Source organism: Metarhizium album, assembly GCF_000804445.1.
Source record: "Metarhizium album ARSEF 1941 chromosome Unknown scaffold_1, whole genome shotgun sequence".
NCBI classification, from domain to species: domain Eukaryota; kingdom Fungi; phylum Ascomycota; class Sordariomycetes; order Hypocreales; family Clavicipitaceae; genus Metarhizium; species Metarhizium album.
The window spans coordinates 2,293,918-2,315,293 of NW_024467575.1; the positions used below are offsets into that span (position 1 = coordinate 2,293,918).

The 21,376-nt window shown below is 53.3% G+C and overlaps 3 protein-coding genes across 3 annotated transcripts; 2 read left to right on the forward strand and 1 right to left on the reverse strand.

Annotated features, from left to right (window-relative positions):
* Positions 1-1,483: 1,483 nt before the first annotated feature.
* Positions 1,484-6,298, forward strand: MAM_00665 (ABC transporter-like protein; the record flags this gene model as incomplete). Its single annotated transcript, XM_040819464.1, has 1 exon — positions 1,484-6,298. The coding sequence occupies one exon, from the start codon at positions 1,484-1,486 to the stop codon at positions 6,296-6,298; it is 4,815 nt and encodes a 1,604-aa protein (XP_040682729.1).
* Positions 6,299-7,590: 1,292 nt separating this feature from the next.
* On the reverse strand, positions 7,591-11,634 carry MAM_00666 (ATPase-like, ATP-binding domain protein; the record flags this gene model as incomplete). The annotated part of the gene is made up of 3 exons (XM_040819465.1): positions 7,591-7,953; positions 8,008-9,593; positions 9,648-11,634. 3 exons carry the CDS (start codon positions 11,632-11,634, stop codon positions 7,591-7,593), a joined length of 3,936 nt encoding a protein of 1,311 aa, XP_040682730.1.
* Positions 11,635-16,343: 4,709 nt separating this feature from the next.
* Positions 16,344-16,922, forward strand: MAM_00667 (uncharacterized protein; the record flags this gene model as incomplete). The annotated part of the gene is made up of 1 exon (XM_040819466.1): positions 16,344-16,922. The coding sequence occupies one exon, from the start codon at positions 16,344-16,346 to the stop codon at positions 16,920-16,922; it is 579 nt and encodes a 192-aa protein (XP_040682731.1).
* Between the last annotated feature and the right edge of the window lie 4,454 nt (positions 16,923-21,376).

A 21,376-nucleotide genomic window follows, 5' to 3' on the forward strand; every position in this document is an offset into this window, starting at 1 on the left:
GCCGATGAAGGATGGCGTGGCCGCTTCTTCTTCGTCTTTTTTACAGGGTGAGGCATGCTGCAGGTTGGTCAAGTCGTTGCGATCATGAACATTATTCTTGGGCCTGGAGTCCCTGGATGGAATTTGACACGGCAAGAATCGTTATTGAGCACGAAAGTTTGATGCAGATAACTAGGCCGTGTGTCGGGGATTCGGCACGGGGTCTCAGCCACTTGAGCGTCGATGCGAGACATGATGACGGCCATGTGGAACTACATGTCTCAGGCGGCCCGTGGTCTTCTAGAATTCGTGTCTTGCAGTGCGGTTGCGGTTGCGGCGCTTCATCCATGAGATGATGGGCACGATTGATTGTCTCTTTGTCCCACTGGCGTGGCTCCGTGTTGTTCAGTCGTGAATGAAGAAAGACGGAGGAGCCGGAGTTTAGGCTGCTTTCAAGGTGGATCTAGAATCCAGACAATGCACGGATGTCCGTCCGTCGCAACTTCCCAAGTTGGTAGCTTAAAAATATACGTACCAGAAGTCCGCGGCGCTCTGACGGTCAGTGAGTGGGCGGGTGGCTCGCATCGCCTCGCACGCCCAGTCCATTCATTGTCCAGCACCACCTTGACCTCTTTACTCTCGGCTTTTCCAACGTCAACCAAGGTACGCCGTCTGATTATGTCTCGCTCAATCTGGGCACGGCGGCATCGACCGATGCGTCACGCGAGGCTCTGTATGTTCCAGAAGCACCACATGGGATTAAATATCTGGCACGCCACGGACTACTGCGCCGTACATCTACAATCCGTCTCACGTCTCATGTTCCCAAGGCGAGGACCGCTCGCCGCGACTCCAGACCAACTCTAATCTTGTCAACCTCCTCCGAGTCCCGGCTCCTCCCTCGCTTTGGCCCTTTTGGTCGCAAAAAGTGTCCTTGGTGACATCACGACCGACCACCTCGTCTGGCCCATCCCCCCAGTCCCCATTCTGGATCCGTCATTTGCGCTCTTGCATCCCCCATCAACGGTTGGCGAGAGTTCTTCGCAAACAGTAATTGTGCTGTTGTCAGGCATTGACCGCTCCAGCCTCCCAGGTCCCAAGTACGACGCGAGTTGATGAGGGCAAGCTTCGTGTACTCATCTGCCGTTGCGCTACACACCCAAGTCTGCGAGCCGCCTCTGTTTTGTTCACTTTTGTGAGCCCTGGATATTCAGTCCCTTGTCTTCGCCCTTTGCTCCCTCCCGCCGTCGGTGCTGTTCGGCCCGACGTGATGCGACAGGCTGCGTCGTCTCGCTCGGCTCAACCTCAACCTCTTGAGATGATACGACTCGATTTTCGTTCACGGCAAACCTTAGCAACCGTCTCTCCATCTATATAGCCCACCGGATATCCTCGCTGGCTCTGGCCGCTGCCGCTCGCCATGGCGGTTAGCAGGCAGATATGGACGTTGATGTCCAAGAACTTCCGGGCAGTATTGCTTCGCCACAAGATAAATTGTTTCGTAATGGCCTTTCTTCTGCCCATCGTGCTTTCGTCCTTTTTCAGCTTTGCCAAGAATCTCTTAGTCCCGCCTGCTAATTACGGTATTGGCCAAATTCGTCCCGTCATGACTCTCCCCGAGGCCTTCAGAGCTGCCAACGGCAGTGGGAGGACCAAGGTTGTTCTTGTCAACAACGGCTTCGCCGCGGGCGATATCGACCGCCTGCTAGACAGGGTTGCCAACGCCGCGACAGCGACGGACGTATCCATGAAAGTTGTGAGGATAAGCCGTGAAGACGACCTGGCTACGACTTGCCGCAGCAGCTTGCGCGGAGTTTCGACGTGCTTCTGCGCCGTGGTGATGCGCTCATCGCCAACTGAGGGCCCCGGCGGTTTCTGGAACTACACCATTCGGACTGACGCTGCCTTTTGGAGGGAACCTGTCAAGTTCGACGCCCTCAAGTCCACCAATGTCGAACAAGTCTACATCCTGCCCATGCAGAGGGCCGTTGATGCCTTCATTGCCGCCTTCAATGGTTCTGCCGAGGACCCTTTGGCCAAGACCGACGGGCTACCATTCGCCAGCATGTCACAAGCCGAACGGAATACAAAAGTCCGCCAAGCTTACCACAAGGCCATCGTCAACTTCATGGCGGTTGCCTTCATCGCCAACATCTTATGGGTCACCTACCACCTTACTGGATTTGTCGCTACTGAACGTGAAAGTGGCATGTCGCAGCTTATAGATTCCATGATGCCCGTCGACAGGCCATGGAAAGCTCGAGCTGTTCGCATCATTGCCCATCATCTATCATTTTCCATGATTTACGCTCCTGCATGGATAATTGGCTCCATCATCATCCGGTTTGGTGTTTTTGTGAAGACTAGCATCGCCGTTGTTTTGTTTTTCAACTTGTTTTCTGGGCTTTCCTTCGTATCCATGTCCATTCTCTTTGCTTCCTTCTTCAAAAAGGCTCAGCTGAGCAGCATCACCACTTTGATCAGCATCCTGCTCCTCGGCATTTTGGCCCAGGCGCTCACACGGCCAACCATCGGCCCCGTTGCCACCCTATCAGTGCTCTTTGCCCCTTGCAACTACGTCTACTTTCTCACATTCATGGCCAAGTTTGAGAAGCAGAACACTGCGGCCGACCTCGCAAGAACCCCGCCCGCTAGCTCTTGGGCGATGCCTGGTGTCATCTTTTTCATCATTGCTATCGCTCAAATCATTGTGTATCCACTACTGGGCGCCATGGTCGAAAAGAACCTCTACAGCACAACTACAGACGGACGCAAGATTCAGCTCCAAGAGGGCGGCGAGGGTTCTCTGCTCGAGAACGCCGTTGAGTTGAACAAGCTCACCAAGATTTACTATCCGAGCTTTTTCTCCCGCGTCTTTTCTTTCACATCCAAGCCCCGCGAACCTGTCGTGGCTGTGAATGAGCTTAGCTTCCAGGCGCGTCGAGGTCAAATTGTCGCCCTGCTGGGAGCAAATGGAAGCGGCAAGAGTACCACTCTGGACGCAATAGCAGGCCTGCACAAGCTGACCAGCGGTTCCATCTCCATTGACGGCAGGGGTGGGCTTGGTATTGCACCGCAGAAGAACGTCCTTTGGGACGATCTGACTGTTCAAGAGCACCTTGTCACGTTCAACAGATTAAAGACCGGCGACGCTCCTGCCTCCAAGGCCGAAATATTGGAACTCATTAGGTCGATTGACTTATTCCCTAAACGCAATGCTCTGGCCAAGACTCTGTCCGGCGGCCAGAAGCGAAAGTTGCAGCTGGGGATGATGCTGACTGGCGGAAGTGCCGTCTGTTGTGTCGATGAAGTGAGCAGTGGGCTGGATCCCTTGTCTCGACGAAAAATCTGGGATATTCTTCTCGCAGAGCGTGGAAGACGCACCCTGATTCTCACAACCCACTTCTTGGATGAGGCTGATCTCCTTGCTGACCATATTGCCATCCTTTCCAAGGGGAGTCTCCGCGCGCAAGGCTCATCTGTGGAACTAAAGGACAGATTTGGCAGCGGATACCGTGTTCATGTGGAAAAGAATTCTCGTACAGCATACCTGCCCAGCATCCCAGGCGTCCAGAAGAAGGAGGCATTCGAATCGGCGACCTACGTCGCACCCACGTCCAACTTGGCCGCTCAGGTCATCAGGTCTCTCGAAGGCAGTGGCGTCTCTCAGTATCGCTTCTCTGGCCCGACCATTGAAGATGTGTTCCTTCAGCTTGCAGAGGAAATCAAAGATGAAGAGGCGTTCAAAGGCGCCAGCGCAGGTGTCCTCGGAGAAGTGGACGGTACAAACGAAAAAGACCTACCTTCTTCAACAGAGGGCTCTACGCTCCAAGGCTTGAGGTTGCTTGACGGCAAGCGAGTTGGCTATGTCAAGCAGGCCCTGATCCTTTCCAGAAAGCGTCTCACCGTGCTTAAACGCAATTGGATATTGTATCTCATCGCGTTTCTTTTGCCCATCTTTGCCGCTGGCCTCACGGCTCTCTATGTCAGGGGCAAGAAACAGGTCGGTTGTGCACCCGCTGACCAAGTCTCCTCTTCCGTAACCGAGGACGCTTTTACGCAAGTCAAGAACACCACCAAGATTATCTTCCTGGCTGGACCAGCTTCTAGGCTCTCTGTCGCGACTGTGACGGGCTTGCTGCAACCAATATTCAATGGTTCAAGAAGCGGCGCGTCCGTGGGTTCCGCGGCTTTGCAGAATCTCAGACTGGTCGATTCCTTTGATGATTGGAAGCAGCAAATCAACAACGAATTTCGCAACATCACCACGGCAGTTTGGCTTGGAGACGAAACCTCAAACCCGACCGTCGGCTGGGTAGCCAATCTTTTCATCACCAGCTCAATCACCTCCCAGCAGGTCCTCGACATCTTCCTGACAAACACGACCATCGCCACAACCTGGTCGTCGTTCGACGTGCCCTTCAACCCCGGCATCGGCGATGCCCTGAGTCTGGTGGTTTACATGGGTCTCGCACTATCTTGTTACCCTGCATTCTTTGCTCTCTACCCAACCGGTGAGCGAAGACGATTTGTGCGAGCCCTGCAGTATTCCAACGGTGTTCGACCCTTCCCGCTTTGGGGAGCCTACCTGTTGTTCGATTTTACTATTGCTGTCATTTCCACCGCACTTTTGACTGCATTGTGGGCTGGAATCTCCAGCATCTGGTTCCACCTGGAATACGTGTTTGTTGTCTTCCTCCTGTATGGGCTTGCATCAATTCTGTACTCGTACTTCGTCTCCCTCTTCACGAAATCCCAACTGGCCACTTTCGCTTGGTCGGCTGCCTCGCAAGCAGTCTTCTTCCTTGGTTATTTGATTGCATATATATGCGTAGTCACATTTGCAGAGGTTGATGACATCGATTCACTGTTGCTGATATGCCACTTTGTGATATCTATCTTCTCGCCGGTCGCGAACGCAACCAGGGCCATGTTCTTGGCGACAAATCTGTTCGCGACGGCTTGCGACGGCGGCCAGGTATCCAAGAAGCCCGCGAGACTTGTCGGATACGGCGGCCCCATTCTTTACCTGGCGATCCAGTGCGTCGTCCTCTTCAGCCTATTGCTGTGGTTCGACAGCGGCAGTGTCGGCTCATCCATCCGCGGGCTCTTCCGTCGCAGTGAACCTGTCGCGGTTGCCGATGAGCTGGCCACAGAGACGGCTGACGAGCTGACCAGAGGAGCCAGCCCAGGGCAAACTGGTGATGGTTTGCGCGTCGTACACTTGACAAAATCTTTCGGGAAGAATACGGCAGTGGACAATGTCAGCTTTGGCATCAAGCGCGGCGAGGTATTTGCCCTCTTGGGTCCCAATGGAGCCGGCAAGTCGACGACTATTTCTCTCATCAGAGGCGATATAAAGCCAAGCCCCAACGGCGGCGACATTTTCGTCGAGGACGTATCTGTTTCGAGAGACCTGGCCGCAGCACGCACACACCTCGGCGTGTGCCCCCAAGTCGATGCCCTGGATCAGATGACTGTTCGGGAGCATCTCGAATTCTACGCCCGGATCCGTGGCGTGCCCGACATCGAGCACAATGTTTCGGCGGTCTTGCAAGCCGTCGGCTTGGAGGCATTTGCATCCCGCATGGGCTACGCCCTCTCTGGAGGAAACAAGCGCAAGCTGAGTCTGGGGATTGCACTAATGGGCAATCCCACCGTGGTGCTCCTCGATGAGCCATCGTCTGGCCTCGACGCCGCCTCCAAACGGATCATGTGGAAGACGCTTGCCGCCACCGTTCATGGCCGCTCCATCCTCCTCACAACTCACAGCATGGAGGAGGCGGATGCCCTCGCCGGCCGGGCGGGCATCCTCTCACGCCGCATGATTGCTCTTGGAACCCCCGACAACCTCCGCCATCGCTTCGGCGACATGCTCCACGTCCATCTCGTGTCCAGCGCCGCCCCTCGAACCACCGACGAGGAAATGCAGCGCCTCATCTCGTGGATACAAGCCCGCCTACCGTCCGCCAAGGTCGACACCAAGACATACCACGGACAGCTGCGCTTCTGCGTCTCGGCAAGCGAAATGTCGGTCCTCCACAGGCAAGGCGCCAACAGCACGGCAGAAGACATTACGTTGCACGACAGCGACATGGCCCATGCCGCCCGCCAAGGCAGCGCCATGGGTCAACTCATCGTCCTTCTGGAAGAGAATAAGAAGATGTTGGGTCTGAGTCACTACAGCGTCAGTCCTACCACGCTGGACCAAGTCTTCTTGGCTATTGTGAGCCAACACAATGTCAGGGAAGAGAATTACGAAGAGAAAAGGCAGAGCGGGTGGTTCAAACTGATTTGCTTCCAGCGTCCCAAGAATTAGAGCTGGCTGCGAATACCAGCACAGGTTTATCTCGCGGGAAGAACTTCGTTTACCGTGAAAGGTGTTCAAGGTCTCGTCTTATTTAACTGTTTATTCATTTGTTTCGTCTAGTCCTAGATACCTCGCATTGTCAGAGGATGCCGATTCTCTTCGCATGTTCAAGCGCCTATATACAAAGGGTAGTAGTACATATTGCGCTCACACCTCTTGTCATGGCTCAAGTGCGGCGTTTCATTTGATTCTAGAATATGCTGTAGCCCCAAAACGAATCCCCTTTACCGCGAATCTACATGTCAAATCTGTGACTAGTTGGACGTTCCCAAGTATACCTGTTGCTTGGTTTTGACATCATCACAAGCCTCGCTTTACACCGGCACCCTCTCCCTGGTATTGTTTCGATATGAGCCACGCCGTGATTCGATCCCTGCAGACTGCACGCGACGAATCCTACCCTGTGCACAGTGGCTTGGCGACTGCCCTGGTTGAAGCTGCTCGGTGCGAGTCCCCCCCGGTTGGTTCTTTGAAGATGAGGCCGACAAAATAGCAACATTGACCAGCTAGATCTACATGATATGCATAGTCAATGTTCGGCCATGACGTATGGCAGCTCAACCGACAGTCTTCCCACCTGATGCGTCTCGTATATTAATTACATCTATGCGCTTTCCCAGCATACATCTGCCTTTACCATACCACCACCACGTAGCAACTAAGCCAATCGTCATTTCAAGCCCACGGACCGTCGCACACAATGATTCCAACAACGAAGTGGAGAATAGGGAAAACCCCCCCCAAAGTTCCAACAATGCCTCGTGACAAATTGCGTGCAGTATCTACTCGAGAAATGACCCCGCGTGTGCCTCTCCATCATCAACACATCTTGTGTCAAAACTACAATGCACCAAATACAGACGCCAGACACCCGTCCTGTTTGCTCTCTTCCTTTTGTCTCGGTCTTCTCCGACCACTGGGCCCCAAGCCAACGCCGTATGATTGCTTTCTGGAAAAAGACATCGAGTACTCGTGTAAATTATGCGTCGTGACAAGAAAAAGGCCGCTCTCGGATGACTGATATCGATGCAAGCTTCGTGTAACCCAAACGTGATAATCAAACATGTTGCATGGCCCCCCTTCATGCCATAGCAGGCATTCACATGCCTGGTTCTAACTCGCTTGTCGGCAGCTGGCCGAAACAGAGCTCGCCGCACCAGGGCAACGTGTCAATGATGTAAAATCTCTCCTTGTTCTTCGCTTCATGATTCCGTCTTCGCGTCTCCTTCTGACTGCTGCTTCTATGTATGCGCGGTCGGAGTGGCCTGTGAGCTTGTGTCTTCGGTGCCATCCCCTTCTCCAGGAGAAAACCACCCGCCTCGTTCCCACTCTCCCGGGAGATACAGGCATGCCCTCCTCGTTTCGCTGGCGTGAATACCAGCCAACAGAGTGCCGAGCCTCTTGAAATCGATAGGCTTCAGGATCCACCCGTCAAACCCAGCATCCACGTACACCTGCTTGTTTTCTTCGACCAGAGATGCGGATACGGCAAAAATCGGTATCCTGCGGTTGCTGCCTGCCATTGCTGAGCGGCCCTTGTGTTCGCTGGACTGCTCGGTGGACCGAATCACTTTTGTGCTGGTTAACCCGTCGACAATCGGCATCTATGGCTTGGATCAGTACGTACTGGGCGATTATTCTGCGGCTAGCATTCTCACCTGCATATCCATGAGGATAACATCGAACTCGGGGGACTTGTCCTTGTAAACCGTTGCACAGTCCTCACCATTGACAGTATGGTGTACGGTGTGCCCAACCCTTTCCAGTCTCTTTCGAAGAATTTTCATGTTGATTGGGTCATCTTCTGCCACTAGTATATTGAGCTGGTGCTCGTCGCTTGACGATGCGCCCTTTTCCGCCAGATGTGGCTGTCGTGGCTTTGGACTGGATAATTCGAACAAAACAGCAGGTCTGTCCCCCTGGCAAGTCCCAATCGGCAAGTCCACAAAGTCGTCAGGAACCTTGACTGCTTTAACAGGAGTTTTCGAGTCTCGAATCTCCACCGTACCTGGCTCCTGTCGTGGCTGGATGGGGGAAGACAGGCCTTGGTTGTGCGGAATGGGACTGGGGGGTCGAACACTTCCGATGCTGGCAAGCGATGCGGGCTGAGAGGTATTGCTTTGCGAGCTCTGACCATGGATAAAATATCCCGCTTGGTTTTCGTTGAGAGAAAGAGGTGTCTGTATGGCGTCGATAAGACGATCTGCATCACTTTTCTGGCTCCCATGGCTTCCGAGGCTCTCCATGCTGCGGCGGCTGCCCGCACTGGCTGTTCCTATAGATCTTTTGTCCATCTCAGCTGCCATGTTGATATTGCTTCCCCGTCGCTCTATGAGCGTCATCTCGCCGGCCGGCGTAGCCTTGAGGTTTGGTGATGCTGAGGCGACCACTCTGCCAGATTGAGTTTCGGGTGAACCATCTTGAGAATGTCCCCCAGGCTCTAGACTTGGCGTCTCGTCTGGGAGATGAAAAGGCAGTTGAACAACAAATCTGGAGCCTTGACCTTCCTCGGACTTCAGCCGAAGCTGGCCGTCCATGTTCCTAACGGTACGAGCAACGACGGCAAGACCTAAACCCAATGTCCTTGTCTCGCGCTGCCTGCCCACAGCTTCAGAAGTTGGCGACTCGGGTTCTTCGCTGCTCACCTGCTCCAAATCTCGAAAAAGAGCATCTAGTTGCGTAGGGTTCATGCCGATGCCGGAGTCGGCCACAACAAAATCGACAAAGGCCATGCCGTCTCGGACTTCGGAAACAAACATTTCAACTCTGACAGAGCCTTGGTGGGTATGTGCAACAGCATTTGCTGTGATGTTTGATAATGCCTGTCGAACTCGCCGGCTATCCCCGTGGACGAATTGAGGGAGCCCGGGATGATTTGTGACCTGGTACTCGATGCCCTTTCTCTTTGCATCCACGTGGAACGGGTCGGTTGCTTCTTTTATGCACGCGCCTAGGTCAAATATTTCATCCTTGATCAAGCTTTGACCTTCCTCCGTTTTTGTAAGGTCGAGCAAATCGTTGATTACGTAAATCAGGGACTTGGAAGCGGAGTGAGAGCGCGCCAGGTTCTCGCGAGTTTCCTGATCCAGTGAGCCCTCGAGAGCAATTTCCAGATAGTTGATGATGGCGTTGAGCGGCGTTCGTACTTCGTGGGCAGAGTTGGCCAATAGGAGTCTTGTGAGTTTGCTACTTTCGAGAGCCGCTTCCTTTTGCCGCCAAACCTCTATGAATTTACCTGTCATAGCTGATTAGCATAGTCTTCACGTAGTAGAGTTGAGCCTTGACTCTGAACACATACCATAAACTAGGCAGAGCACAGCTGCTGTTTCTATTTGCTCTTCATTCCACTCACGACACTTTCCAAGAACAGTTTCATGCCAAATCTTGAAGCTTTTCCTGGGCTCCAAGTAGCCCGCAGTACCATCTCGAACAGTCTTCTCATAAGGATTGCCGGCCCATTTCACTTCTTTAATTTGACCACGCCGGAAGAAGACGATGAAGTCGTTACCGCCTACACTTAGAGGCACATACAGAAGCCCAGCAATGACTTGAAATCCGGGAGGATACTTCAGATCTGGAAAGTCCTCTCTAACGTCTTGTGATGCTGCAACTGAGGTAAGCTTTCTCATTCGAAGATACTCCAACATCGCCAGGGCCTCTTGGCTATAATCCATTGCACCCAAAATCTTGGTTTCGCCTTTTATCGAGAGAAGACCAAAATCAGCATCAAACAGCTTCAACAAGTCGTCCGATGATGCAATAATGTACCCTGATGGGTTCTTGTCGGTAGGCGCCGTGTTGATGAGTTTTCTCGCTTGAAGTCTCGATGCGTAAGACAACCTCTCAATATTTCTGGACGCAGTATCTCCAACCAAGCGACACATTTTGCGAATTGGGAAAGATACACGCGTTCCATGATTTCCATAGGCATGACAAGAGATCAACCCCCAAAGCTCGTTGAATGCGTTGATAGAAATAGACATTGACGATCTTACCGCCATATTGGCCAGGTACTTGAGATGAATGGGAGACATGGCACGAAGGTAGGCGTGAGTCATGTCAAGAGGAACGTCCAAGTCTTCTCTCGTCCGGCACACCATTCTTGCCGTATCAAGATCCCGGTCGTATAGAAGGCGAACTTTGTTGATTTTGTAGAGTTCCCGTGCCTGGCGTGGGATGTCAGAAGCTGGAAAATGCAAGCCGTTGTACAAATCGACGGTTTGAGATGTATCAACAAGTTCCGTAACAACCTTGCCGTTGAATGATGCGTCAAATTGATATATCATGACACGATGGAAACCGGTCAGCTCCTTTACGATGCCCACAAGAATCTTGAGAAAGGTGGCTAGATTCGGAGCTGATGACAGCTGCTCTTGAACCTGAGACATGATGTCAAATACTTGCATCGCCCCCTGTTCTCCTCGACGTTTTCTTGCACTCCGTAGAATTCGTAGTGGTTTGCTAAAAATCTCCGTGCTCTCTTCTATCTCTTCTAGCGTGGGATTGGAATGAAGGGTATCGTGGGGCGTGTCAGGGGTAAGCTCGTCTGCAGGTCGAAGCGGGTATTCGTGGTCATCATCCAGTTCGAACTCGCAAATAATTAAATCGGGATGAGCATTATTGATATGGATGGCACACCATAGCTTGACGCTTTTGCCCGTCTTCGGTAGCTTAATGGATAGGCTGAGGACTTCTGGTCCGTTGATAGAAGGATCAGCATCTTCATCACGGATGAAGTCTATGTGATCGAGCAGATTATCCTGTTGTTCTTCCGTCAAGATATCCAAAAAGCTTTTGAGGCGGAATAGTTGCTTTGGCGTGTATCCAATGATTTTACCTGAATTCTCACTGGCACACCGTACCGAGAAGCCGCCCATACCATCTTCCCGAAGAGCTAGAAGAACGCCAAAGCCTTGCACGGCACCAGGGGTGTGAATTGGCTCGTCCTCGCATTGTTGCAATACACCGTCGCGTCCGGTTATGATGGCGTGTCCCCCGTCGGTCTCGACGTGGGTGAAGCGCGTGATGATGTGAGGCACCTCGCCCAGTGACTGGTTGCCAGAAGTGTTTGAGGCGCAGTCAAGCCCGGCAGAGACATCAGCAACGCCCAAGGGTCCGGATTCCTGACTACTACCGTGGTCTGATGCGGAGATGTCGAGCTGCAATGGCGCCACAGAGCCATGGCGTACAGCATCAGCCTGTATACTCGACACCGGCCCGCTCATTGCTCTCTTCCTGCGCAAGTCTGTACCAGAGGCGACAGATTGCCCAGCTGTGGGCGACATGGGTGCGAAATCCAGTCTTTTTGTGTCGCTTGAGGAGTCTCCTCGGCTTGACGTCCAATGGCTAGAAGCACGACGACTCTCGGCATCAAACGACTGGTGCAAGTTTCCATCTACAGTCGTCTGTCTCGGCGATGGGTCGACAGTAATGACAGAGCGAATCGGAAAGACGCGGTCTCCTGATATATCCGAGGCAGCAGAGTGATGCCCCAGCTGCCTTTCCGAACCTGCACTCCATGGTGAAAGCGCGCCATGCCCGCTCACACTGCTCGCGTGGTCGTCTTGCACGGATGAGGTCTCCGTAGTGTGTGTATCCCGAGACGGCGAAGTAGGCGCCGCATCTTGCGGGTGGCTCAGCGAGGTAGCGTCTGCTTGGTGCTGCGGTGGCTGTTGCGGCTCGGGCGACGTCGCCGACAAACATTTGTCGGCTTGCTTCGACTCGTCCATGGTAAGGCAAGGTGAAGTGAGGAGAGTGACCTAATAGTCACGGCCGCGATGGTTGAGAGGATGGCGCTGTTGAGGCACCGCTGGAAGGGGCGGCTACTGTGGCGAAAGTGAATGGCTCACAGCATGCCGGGATGATTTAAGTGGCGTTCAGGTGCAGTTGCTCGAAGAGGAAGAGGCAGACGTGGAATGGTTCAACCGACCAGACAGATCTGCTTCGGCCGAGCCCGAAGCGCCAGAACCACCAAGTTCCTCTCTGACATGGGAAGGGAAAAGAGTCTAGGTACGAGGCACAAAGTCGAATAACTCGTCAATGGCGCAAAACCTTGCAGAAGTTGAGCTCGCCAGTCTCGATACGCAGAGTCGCGCGGGGGGAAGGGCGAGTCTCGAGACTCAGGACGACTTGACGTGGCGTGTGGGGGGGACCAGGGGCTGAAGGCATGGATGGCAGGAGATGAAGACGGGTCAACTCGACCATGCAACTTATGGGACCCGAACAAGACAAGCAAGCAGTTGCAACAACAGAACCTGGACCTGGACGACCTGGTTCGCGTGGCTGTACGGAGTACCGAGCGGGCATCTACGTCGTTGACCGTGGGCATGAAGAAGAGAGGGGAGTGGCAAGTGGTAAAGCGGAGAACATGAGGCGCACAGTGTGGGTGTGCGGGACCCGCACTTGGCCCTGCAGCATAGAATGAACCCGTGGGCGCCCATAGTACATTCATTATAATTACTGTACGGAGTACCCGCCTGGGCGCCTAGGTGCCTTAAGTAGGCAAGTACTTGAACGCTCAAGCCGTGTACAGCAACAACTAGGCCATACTCCGCTCTCCGTACTCCATTCTACTTCCATGGATGGTACTGTTCCATTTTTACGTTTTCATCCCCCAGCAGAGGTCCAGTCACTCAATCTCGCTCCCTTGTGCTGATCCTTTCAGCGAATCTCACAACGGCCATCGGAAGGCACAAGGCCCATCTTATTGCCAGAATCCCGGTATACCAAGCCGTCGATAGCATAGCAGCCGGTAGCCAGCATCTTCGGCAACGCCATCTCGCGCCTCCCACGCGTTCCACGATCAAAAGCCCCTACGCACTTCGATGGGCTCGGTGTTTCTCGATGCGTCCGGACTGAGAGTCACGCAGTCACTATTATCTCTTCTGGTCTGCAGAGCCCTTCACTTGTGGACGTAGCTGCCATGCAGGCCGTGCTGCCAACTTGACCGCTCGCATGCCACTAGCACCTTGCTCCGAAAAGGCCGTCGCCTGGTATTCTCTTATTGGGGTCACGCTGAAGTCGTGACGTCGCAGTCCTGCATTCCCTGGCATTATTGTTCTTATTATTATAGCCGATTTCCTCTCGCGCCTGCCGACAATGCCGGGGAAACCAAGACGTAGCAGCGGCTAATTAATATTCATGGCAGATAACGAATGCCTACTCCGTCCGTACTCGGGCATCCAAGCACACACGTAGTGCGCTCGCCATCGCCTATTCCATCAAACATGGCGGCAACCCTTCCACACCTGATTACTACTTTTTGCCCGTGCCACAACCACCCGTCGCCAACCATTCTTTACAACTTGCAAGCTAGGGGCACGCGATCTGGACCGACGAAGAAGACCCTGGCACATATAGGCCCCCGACCCTATAACCGGCCCCGGGTTCTAGCGAGCCCCTGTGTGTTCAGTCGTCATTTCTTGCCTTTCTCCGTCTTGAAATATTTTTTCTTGACCCGAGTTAGCTCTCCCGATAACCATTGAGGCGCCCAAAAAAAAAAAGAAAGGAAAAAAAAAAAGAAAAATCACCCTGCCAACTTCAATATCAACTTCCATTCGTGTAACCTATTCCGGTGCATCTGCTCCGGGAGTGGAGCCGGTGACCCAAAATCGCCCGGCCCATGGTGTGCTTCGGAGGCACGCGGCCAAGGGGAAATGGCTTACGCCATGTCGAATCTAAGACAAGCTGTGACATGAATATGGAAATCTCTTGCAAATATGACGACACAGCAAGGCCTCAAAGCCGCCCCGGCATCCTTTTCCGCATGCTAAAAGCCGGGGCGCTTGGTCCTAACTCTTCGAGAAATCCATGTCGACCAAGAACTTGGCCATCCACCACCATTCACATGCTAATAACAGGTTTGTGCTTGGGCCGCACGCCAACCCGTTACCTTGCGCTAAGCTGACGCCGTCAAACAGATGATCTAACCTATTCCTCTGCCATACATCAAAATATTTCCATACGTATCCTGCTCTTTCTTTTCCAAGTCTTGAGCGACTCTGCATCGAAGATTGTGGTGATGTAAACGCCCCTCCTTCCCCCCCCCCCCCCCCATGTAACAGGCGTAAAATGGCTGGCCTGTAACTTTTTTCCTTAAAATATCCTCCGCGGTTCCACTTCCATATTCAGCAGAAGTATCCCCCTCAGATTCCCATGGCAGATTGTCGCACGCAACATAGAGGGCAGTAAAACAGATAAAATACGCGGTGTAGTCACGCCCCTTATTCCACATTTTATCGTGTGGCGTGTACGCATACATTCGGCTCCGGTCCTGCGTCTCGGGAAGATACGGACTTGGGTCAAATGTGTTCTCGACACCGTGAGAGACAACTGGGAAACACCGCGGCTAGCCTGTGGATAAGGACAACCATTTAGATATTCAATCCGGTGCCGACTTGTCTCATACTTCATCTCATCCTTGGCAAAGTGGGTGGCTTCTTGCCTCGAGCAGCAGTTCCATTGACCACTCAACTAAATCAGCGCAGAGATGGGACAGACCGTCGCAGCATCTGCTAGTCCTGTTAATGACCCATTGCTTCAAGTCCATGTTCCACATACCATGTTCGCCATGAAGCTACAAGGGATTAATTTGGCATTCAGCTTGGCACAAGTTGCTACAAGTCCGGTAGCAAGGCATGACAAAGGTTCAAAATTGGCTCTCCGGCACTTATTAGCTGAGTTTTCGCCTTTACCATCCATTCTTTTGCGGTGATGAACTCGGTTTCACCATGTATATGAAAAGGGAATTCGAGGTCGAAATTGGCCGAGGCAACGCCAACACCACATGGCACTTGTGTCAGAAACTACGTGATCCCTAGATGACAGAAAGTCTGTCTACATGCGTCCACAGGAGCAGGAGGGATACTCTCCGGCCGCGTCACATCGAATGCCAGCAGTTGATGGCGTGTCCATTTCCCTCTGAACAGAGCGCTGCAGCCATCCTCAAACCAAGTCTCGTGCTGTTACAGCCAGTGCCTTGGAGCCATCTGGTTGGTCGCAAAAACATAAGGACCTGTCATTAACACGCATAATTACCGGGCTCTAGTGCCCCTGGTTGTAGCCCATCATACGAAGAAGCCGACTGTGCCAGTCAACGTAGTTTATGCGTCAGGTCGAGGCGCCCAGCTGACCTTCAGTATAGCATGATGGAAAAGACGACGACGACGAGTACTCCCACTTCAGCCTTGACAAAGGAGACTTGGAGCAGAAGTGGGAGAACGTCTTGCAAAATCGTATATCAAGGCCACCAGGGTGAGCGCACTTGTCCATGACCATGTTAAAATGCCACGTACCCTACGGTGAGCCGATATTCAGAACCGCAACAAAGGCGGATTCTAGTAACCCCTCGCTCCTTGCACACCAAGGCTACGTACGTACCTAGGTACTTACTACGAGAAACCCTCTTTCAGTGACATCCTAGTTACTACGTCATGCCGGGAATCCTCTTGCAACGGCTGCGATCTGGTCCTGCAAGCTCCGATCTAATCTAGTCATATTTTTTGACCTTGTCCGACCTTCGGCCAGGGACCAAACAATGCCTTTCCTTGTTCCGTCATTACGGAATCGAACCAGGCATCACTCGCCACTGCGTCACAAAGCTGCATGTAACAGCCCGTGACATCAAGCAAACGCGTGGCAGATGCTGGTCTGGTTTTTAATTTAACAGGTCCCTAGTTGAAACAGTAGCAACTCACTGTACGGAGCAGTGAGGGCGGGTGGCGCTTGAAATCGGGGCGGCAATCCCCGGCCCATTGCAAGGACCGACGCACTCCGTTCACGTTATGCGCGCCTTGACCACGAGCGTCGGATGGGCAGTTGTAACTTGTATTCCTAAATCTATCCCAGCAGGCAGGAATACGCCGGCCAAGTGTCACGCACTCCAACACAAGCCCTTCTTCACGTCCTACTGTGTTGTTGGCCTAATAAACGCAACCATTGCTCATCCTCTCAGCCGTCAACAAAGACCAGTCTTCCGAGCAGACCAGAAATCAGGATGGTAAGACACCGCCATCAACAACAACACTTCAAGCGCACGCACAAAAAGCTGTCGCGTCTATCACGACATGTCACTACAGCTGATTCCCGACTTGTCCAAGATGATCAAGACGACATCTCAAAGTCGGGTGCCCAGCAACGAGTGATATTCAGTCTATGCCAGTGCGAAAACGTCCATGCCAATGGGAAGCTGGCGCGGACGTCGATATACAATGCCGAGACATTGAAAAATCTGGCAAAGGGTCACTTGGGCACATGCGTGAGTGTCGTCATGTGGCCACGTCTGCCACCGACTCGATCGAGTCCAGCCACCACGTCAGTAGACGCACGGCTTGACCACTTGATGGTGCCTGGCAGCTCGCAAAGCCCAGTCCGTCCATGGGCCAACTATTGGAAAGAACAGATCGAAGCCATGATGGAAGCGTCTGCGGCATCAGGCGCAAGCAAAACTGTACTTGCCACAAGCCGTCGCGAGTCGACGCCGGTACGCGGGCGCGTCACCACCAAGTCTCGCTCGAGGCTCGCTTTCATGTTCGAACGTCTGGTGGTTGGGCGGGATTCCGAGGCTGAGAGATGAGATTTGCAATGAAATACTCCGACGTGGCCAAATGGCCAACTGATGCCACAAAGGGCATCTAGGCAAAGATGCCCGACGCCAGAGTCGCTAGGCGAGGGCAGGACTGGCTCCGGGGTCGCAGTGGCTTTTGGGGAAAAAAGAAGTCAGAGGTTGACCACCTTGGCTGGGGGCTCGCAGCCAAAAAAATACGCCTTCGCTTAGCAGTCTGTCAAAAGTGGATCCGTGGTCCATGCGCAAAAGTCGCCGTCGGCCAGATACCTGAGGCGCGAAGAAATTTTCTTTCGACGTTTTCTAGACTGCGCTCCGGGCGGCTAATCATTGATTATGATGGAAGAAATATGCGGCAGCTTTGGAGTCGACATCTCGGCAAGAGGGCTGGAGACTTGTGGCCGAGTGCAAAGAGGCCATTGTCTGGTGAGTTGGTGGTGACGGACGCAACGGACTGGTTGTTGGGCACCACAGCGCCATTACTGTCTTTTTACGTTTTCTCATTATGTGCGTTTGCCAGCTATCGAGTAGAGAAATGCGGGTGTGGGACCCAGATACCTTTTGCCTCCACACTGTACTCCGTAGATGGCTGGAAAAGGATGGATGGCCTGGACCATCGTGGGTCGTCCAAGGTAGACGGCAGAGCGCCAGGCATTATTGACGTGCCTCTGTCAGTTCCAAAATCAAGAGAATGTGATGAAGGATACAGCCTGGGCTTGCTCATAGCGGCTTGAGTTCGAGCAACATGCCGGCACTCTCCGTAATATGATAGCGGATCTGGAGGGTTGGATCAAGACCAAAAAAGGCCCTGTTGTGTTTGGTCCACGTGCATTCCGTGAACACACAGCGCGGTCCAGCTCTGACATCTCTCGGCCCGCCGGCCCTGGCAGGATGGGTTCATGGCCCGCAAGTCTGGAATTTAGTTAGTACGTACTAATTAATGAGAATTGTCCAGCAGTGGAGGCGCTGGGGAGTCAACGGCATGTACGGAACACGCCTTTCTTTGTTCAAGCCCCGCCGAGACAAAAATAACATCCAACGTAGCACCGGTCCAAGGTTGTCGTGGACGCCTCTTCTTCTAGAATGCCGACTGATGCCGAAGCCCGGCGCCGGATTTGTGCCAATCGTGCAGAGTGCAGAGTGCAGAGTGCATACGGTACAGAGAGAGGCCAGCAGACAGCAACGGAAAATGGCGAGCGGAGTAGAGTACGATACCCAAGTGCTGGGCCCGAGGTTGAAGGGGGCACCGTTGAGAAAATGAGGAAACCGAACAAAGGCACAGGAAGATGCATCGACCGTGGACGCGGCGGCCAATGAAGATGATGCCAGTCGGGGCACATGGCTCCCTCCCGGTGCTTTGTCGAAAGAAAAGACCGACTGATGTCTTTGCATGGCAAGCGAGCGAGGTGGCCATTGCGTTGCAGCCTGCTGCGGTCACGATACCTGGCATGCTGCGACGGGTCAAAGACGTGCATGGAAAAGGACGTGAAAGAAGCCGACCTGTCTGCTGCAGCTGTTAAAAATTGACAGTACTCGTGCTCCGCATGTAGCTATATTTACTCGGGGCCATCAAACACGCTCGGAGCAGCACTCGAGAACTGGTCCGGTCTGAGAGTTTTCGGTGCTTCAACTCAACCATGTCAACTGTCGACGGCTCCACGCCTCGCTCGTGCGGTTTACACTTGGATCCGCGTCATGGGCCCCGTGGGCACTCTTCAGCCACCATTTAACTAAGTAGTATTTCCCTGAAGCTGGGAGAGGGGTTGCGTTGGCCACGCGGGCATTACAGCCGACTAGAAGCGATGGGATTCATCATACCCCAGTCACCACTGCTTTCCACGTGCTCTATTCATAGTTACGCCAAATGTACAAAGTAGGAGTAAGGAGGCATATCAAGCCTTTCTGTGGCTTCGTTTGGCGCCGCATGGCGGATACAGAAAAGCATGCCAGGCACCGGTGATGAAGAATGGTACTCCTTTGACCAGTGGGATATAAGCAGTCTGCCATGGCGAAGTAGAGAAACAGGACATGAGATTGTGAATAATATCGGGCTGTCATCCACACACAGAAAGACGGCACACAGGCATCTTCAATCATCCCTTCTTCACGACAGCATAGGATGTGTATATGATTTCAGGTTTGGGATGATTCCAGAGCAGGTGCTCAGTCATTGCCTGCCGTGGTGAAAGGCCATGTCAAGATGATGCCTCCGAAGCTAGGCAAACGGGGCATGCTTGACTGCTTGTCTTGTGGCTTGTGTACGTAGAGACATTCAGGAATCAGGACCATCGCTGTCGCTGCGTCAGGATTATGCTCTGCGTTCAGGAAGACGCACACGCCACGCCATCGTGTCGTAGATGAACGAGAAGCGAACCTGAGATGTCCATCATCCGGCTTCTCCGGAATTCCTGATACGATACAGACATGGACCAAAGTCTAGATAGAGCAAACGTGGCCGAACCCACCAGCGAATAACTTTGCCTGGCGAGCAAACTCTGCAGGGACAGGTGGGTGTATAACAATGACCCCGGGTCGATTGATGCTCTCACAGGCCCAAGCTGGGCCTGGCAAAGCACCATGGCGCTCTGACAGGGAACATAGTGAGGCACCTTTGACGTACATATAGGCAGGTACGGGCGCATAACACAATTACCATCACCATCACCAGCAGCATTACGGAGTATCATCCTATCCATCATGTGCTCCACGACAGGGCAGCTCTTTCCCAGGTAGTCTGTCCGCCCGAGGAGCATGTGCATGTGGCCGTTTCCCAGTTCAGCCCGGACGGGACGCCTGAGGCACCTCGGGCCTTTTACGACTCGTCCACATGCCAATGCCCTCCCTGCACGGTTTATTCACCACTTGTCCTTTCTTTGTCTGCTCGCAGCAAAACCTGCCTGCCTGCCGGGCCAGCGGCTCCCATCGTGGCCATTTTTGATTATGGCGCCACTTATTGTTGTTCTAATTGTCGGCTCCGCCCCAGCTTTCGCCGCAAACTTAGAACCTAACGGGTGACCCTTGCTTCTACAAAACGACAGCGACACTAAATATTGAATTGGACCGAACCTGCAGAACCAACGGCATCCCAGGCTGAAGCTGACCGCAAGCCGCCGGCAAGCTCCCTGCTGGCCCTGGCCTAGTCTTCCGATTCAAACGACCTCGCAACGAAGACCTTAGGCATGCCAAGAAAACCGCGTGCAACCAGCCAGGGGGCGTAATTTGGGGCCCAGTCGACCTTCTTTGCCGCTGCTTGACGCCGCCACGGTGACCCCGCCTACGTCCGATGACTTTCCCAAGTCTGTGCCGGAGCATTGGAGCATCGTGCCGCCGCCCTACTGATCACTCACTCACTTGTCGTGTTCCCTCCTCCGACCGTGTCGCACAACTAGCTCCCAAGACGTCCGGGCAAGTTTTGTGCGGAATGGAAGCAACCCGAAGTTGACGCAGGCCACTCATCACGCTGCACAGACGTCAGCTTTTGCGCTATAAGCGCCAACTACGGAGTACTGTAACAATCAATATTGCACCTCGCCAGCATACATGGACAGACGACCATCAGGCTATCTGGAAATTTGCCGACAACACCCCGCATGTCTGCCTCCAGGAACAGCAAGCCCGAGTGTCTGTGCTTGGGACCAGGGAAGATGACGTGGTGGTCACATTTGCTCCAACCATGGCGCCTTCTTTTCGTTTTTACATAAGAATTTTTACTTTTACAAAGGCGGGCCGTAGCAGACAATACACGCATTGATGGGGCCTGAAAGTTGGCAGGCTCAGGGATGTGATTGTCTCGGAGGCGGCACGGGCATCCAGTTGGTCTGATGCCGCTAGGTTCACGGTCTGACAATTGACACCAATTCAAACGTCAAACACACACTGTACAGTCAAAAGTACTGCGGACTTCCAGTTGCAATCCCCCTTTTCATCACAAAAAAAGCACGAGGCATTGGGCGAAGCAATGGCCGAGGGGCATCCTGGCTCATGTCGAACACAGTGGCCAACAGAAGACCCAGGAGCTCGGCCTTTACAGCACGAGAAGTCGCTTGCCCCAAATTCCGGCGGCTCGCGCCAAGTTCATCTACATACACCTCGCAGGGCCACTGCAGTGATACGCACCGCTGCCGCAGGAATAGTCGATGCCAAGGACCGTTGCAGGACACAGCGAGCTGCTCAACCCGGCCTACTTGTCAACTACAGCTTGTTCTGAGCTCTGAGGAGAAACTAAACGCGACGCTTCTCTTCTTCCGCATGGCTACAAAGCCGGGGACCGCTTGGCACCCATTTGCAATTGTGTCTGCCACAACGGACCAGGCCTTTTGAACTTGGGTGATGGTGTACGGAGTAGTAGTTGCGTCGCAACGGACGCACGTATGCACCTAACAGTTGCAGGCTCGGCTTTCGAGGAAACCAATTCGAGCCTTGATAGTATCCGCCCCTCACTGGGCAAAAACAAGGATTGGCTTTTG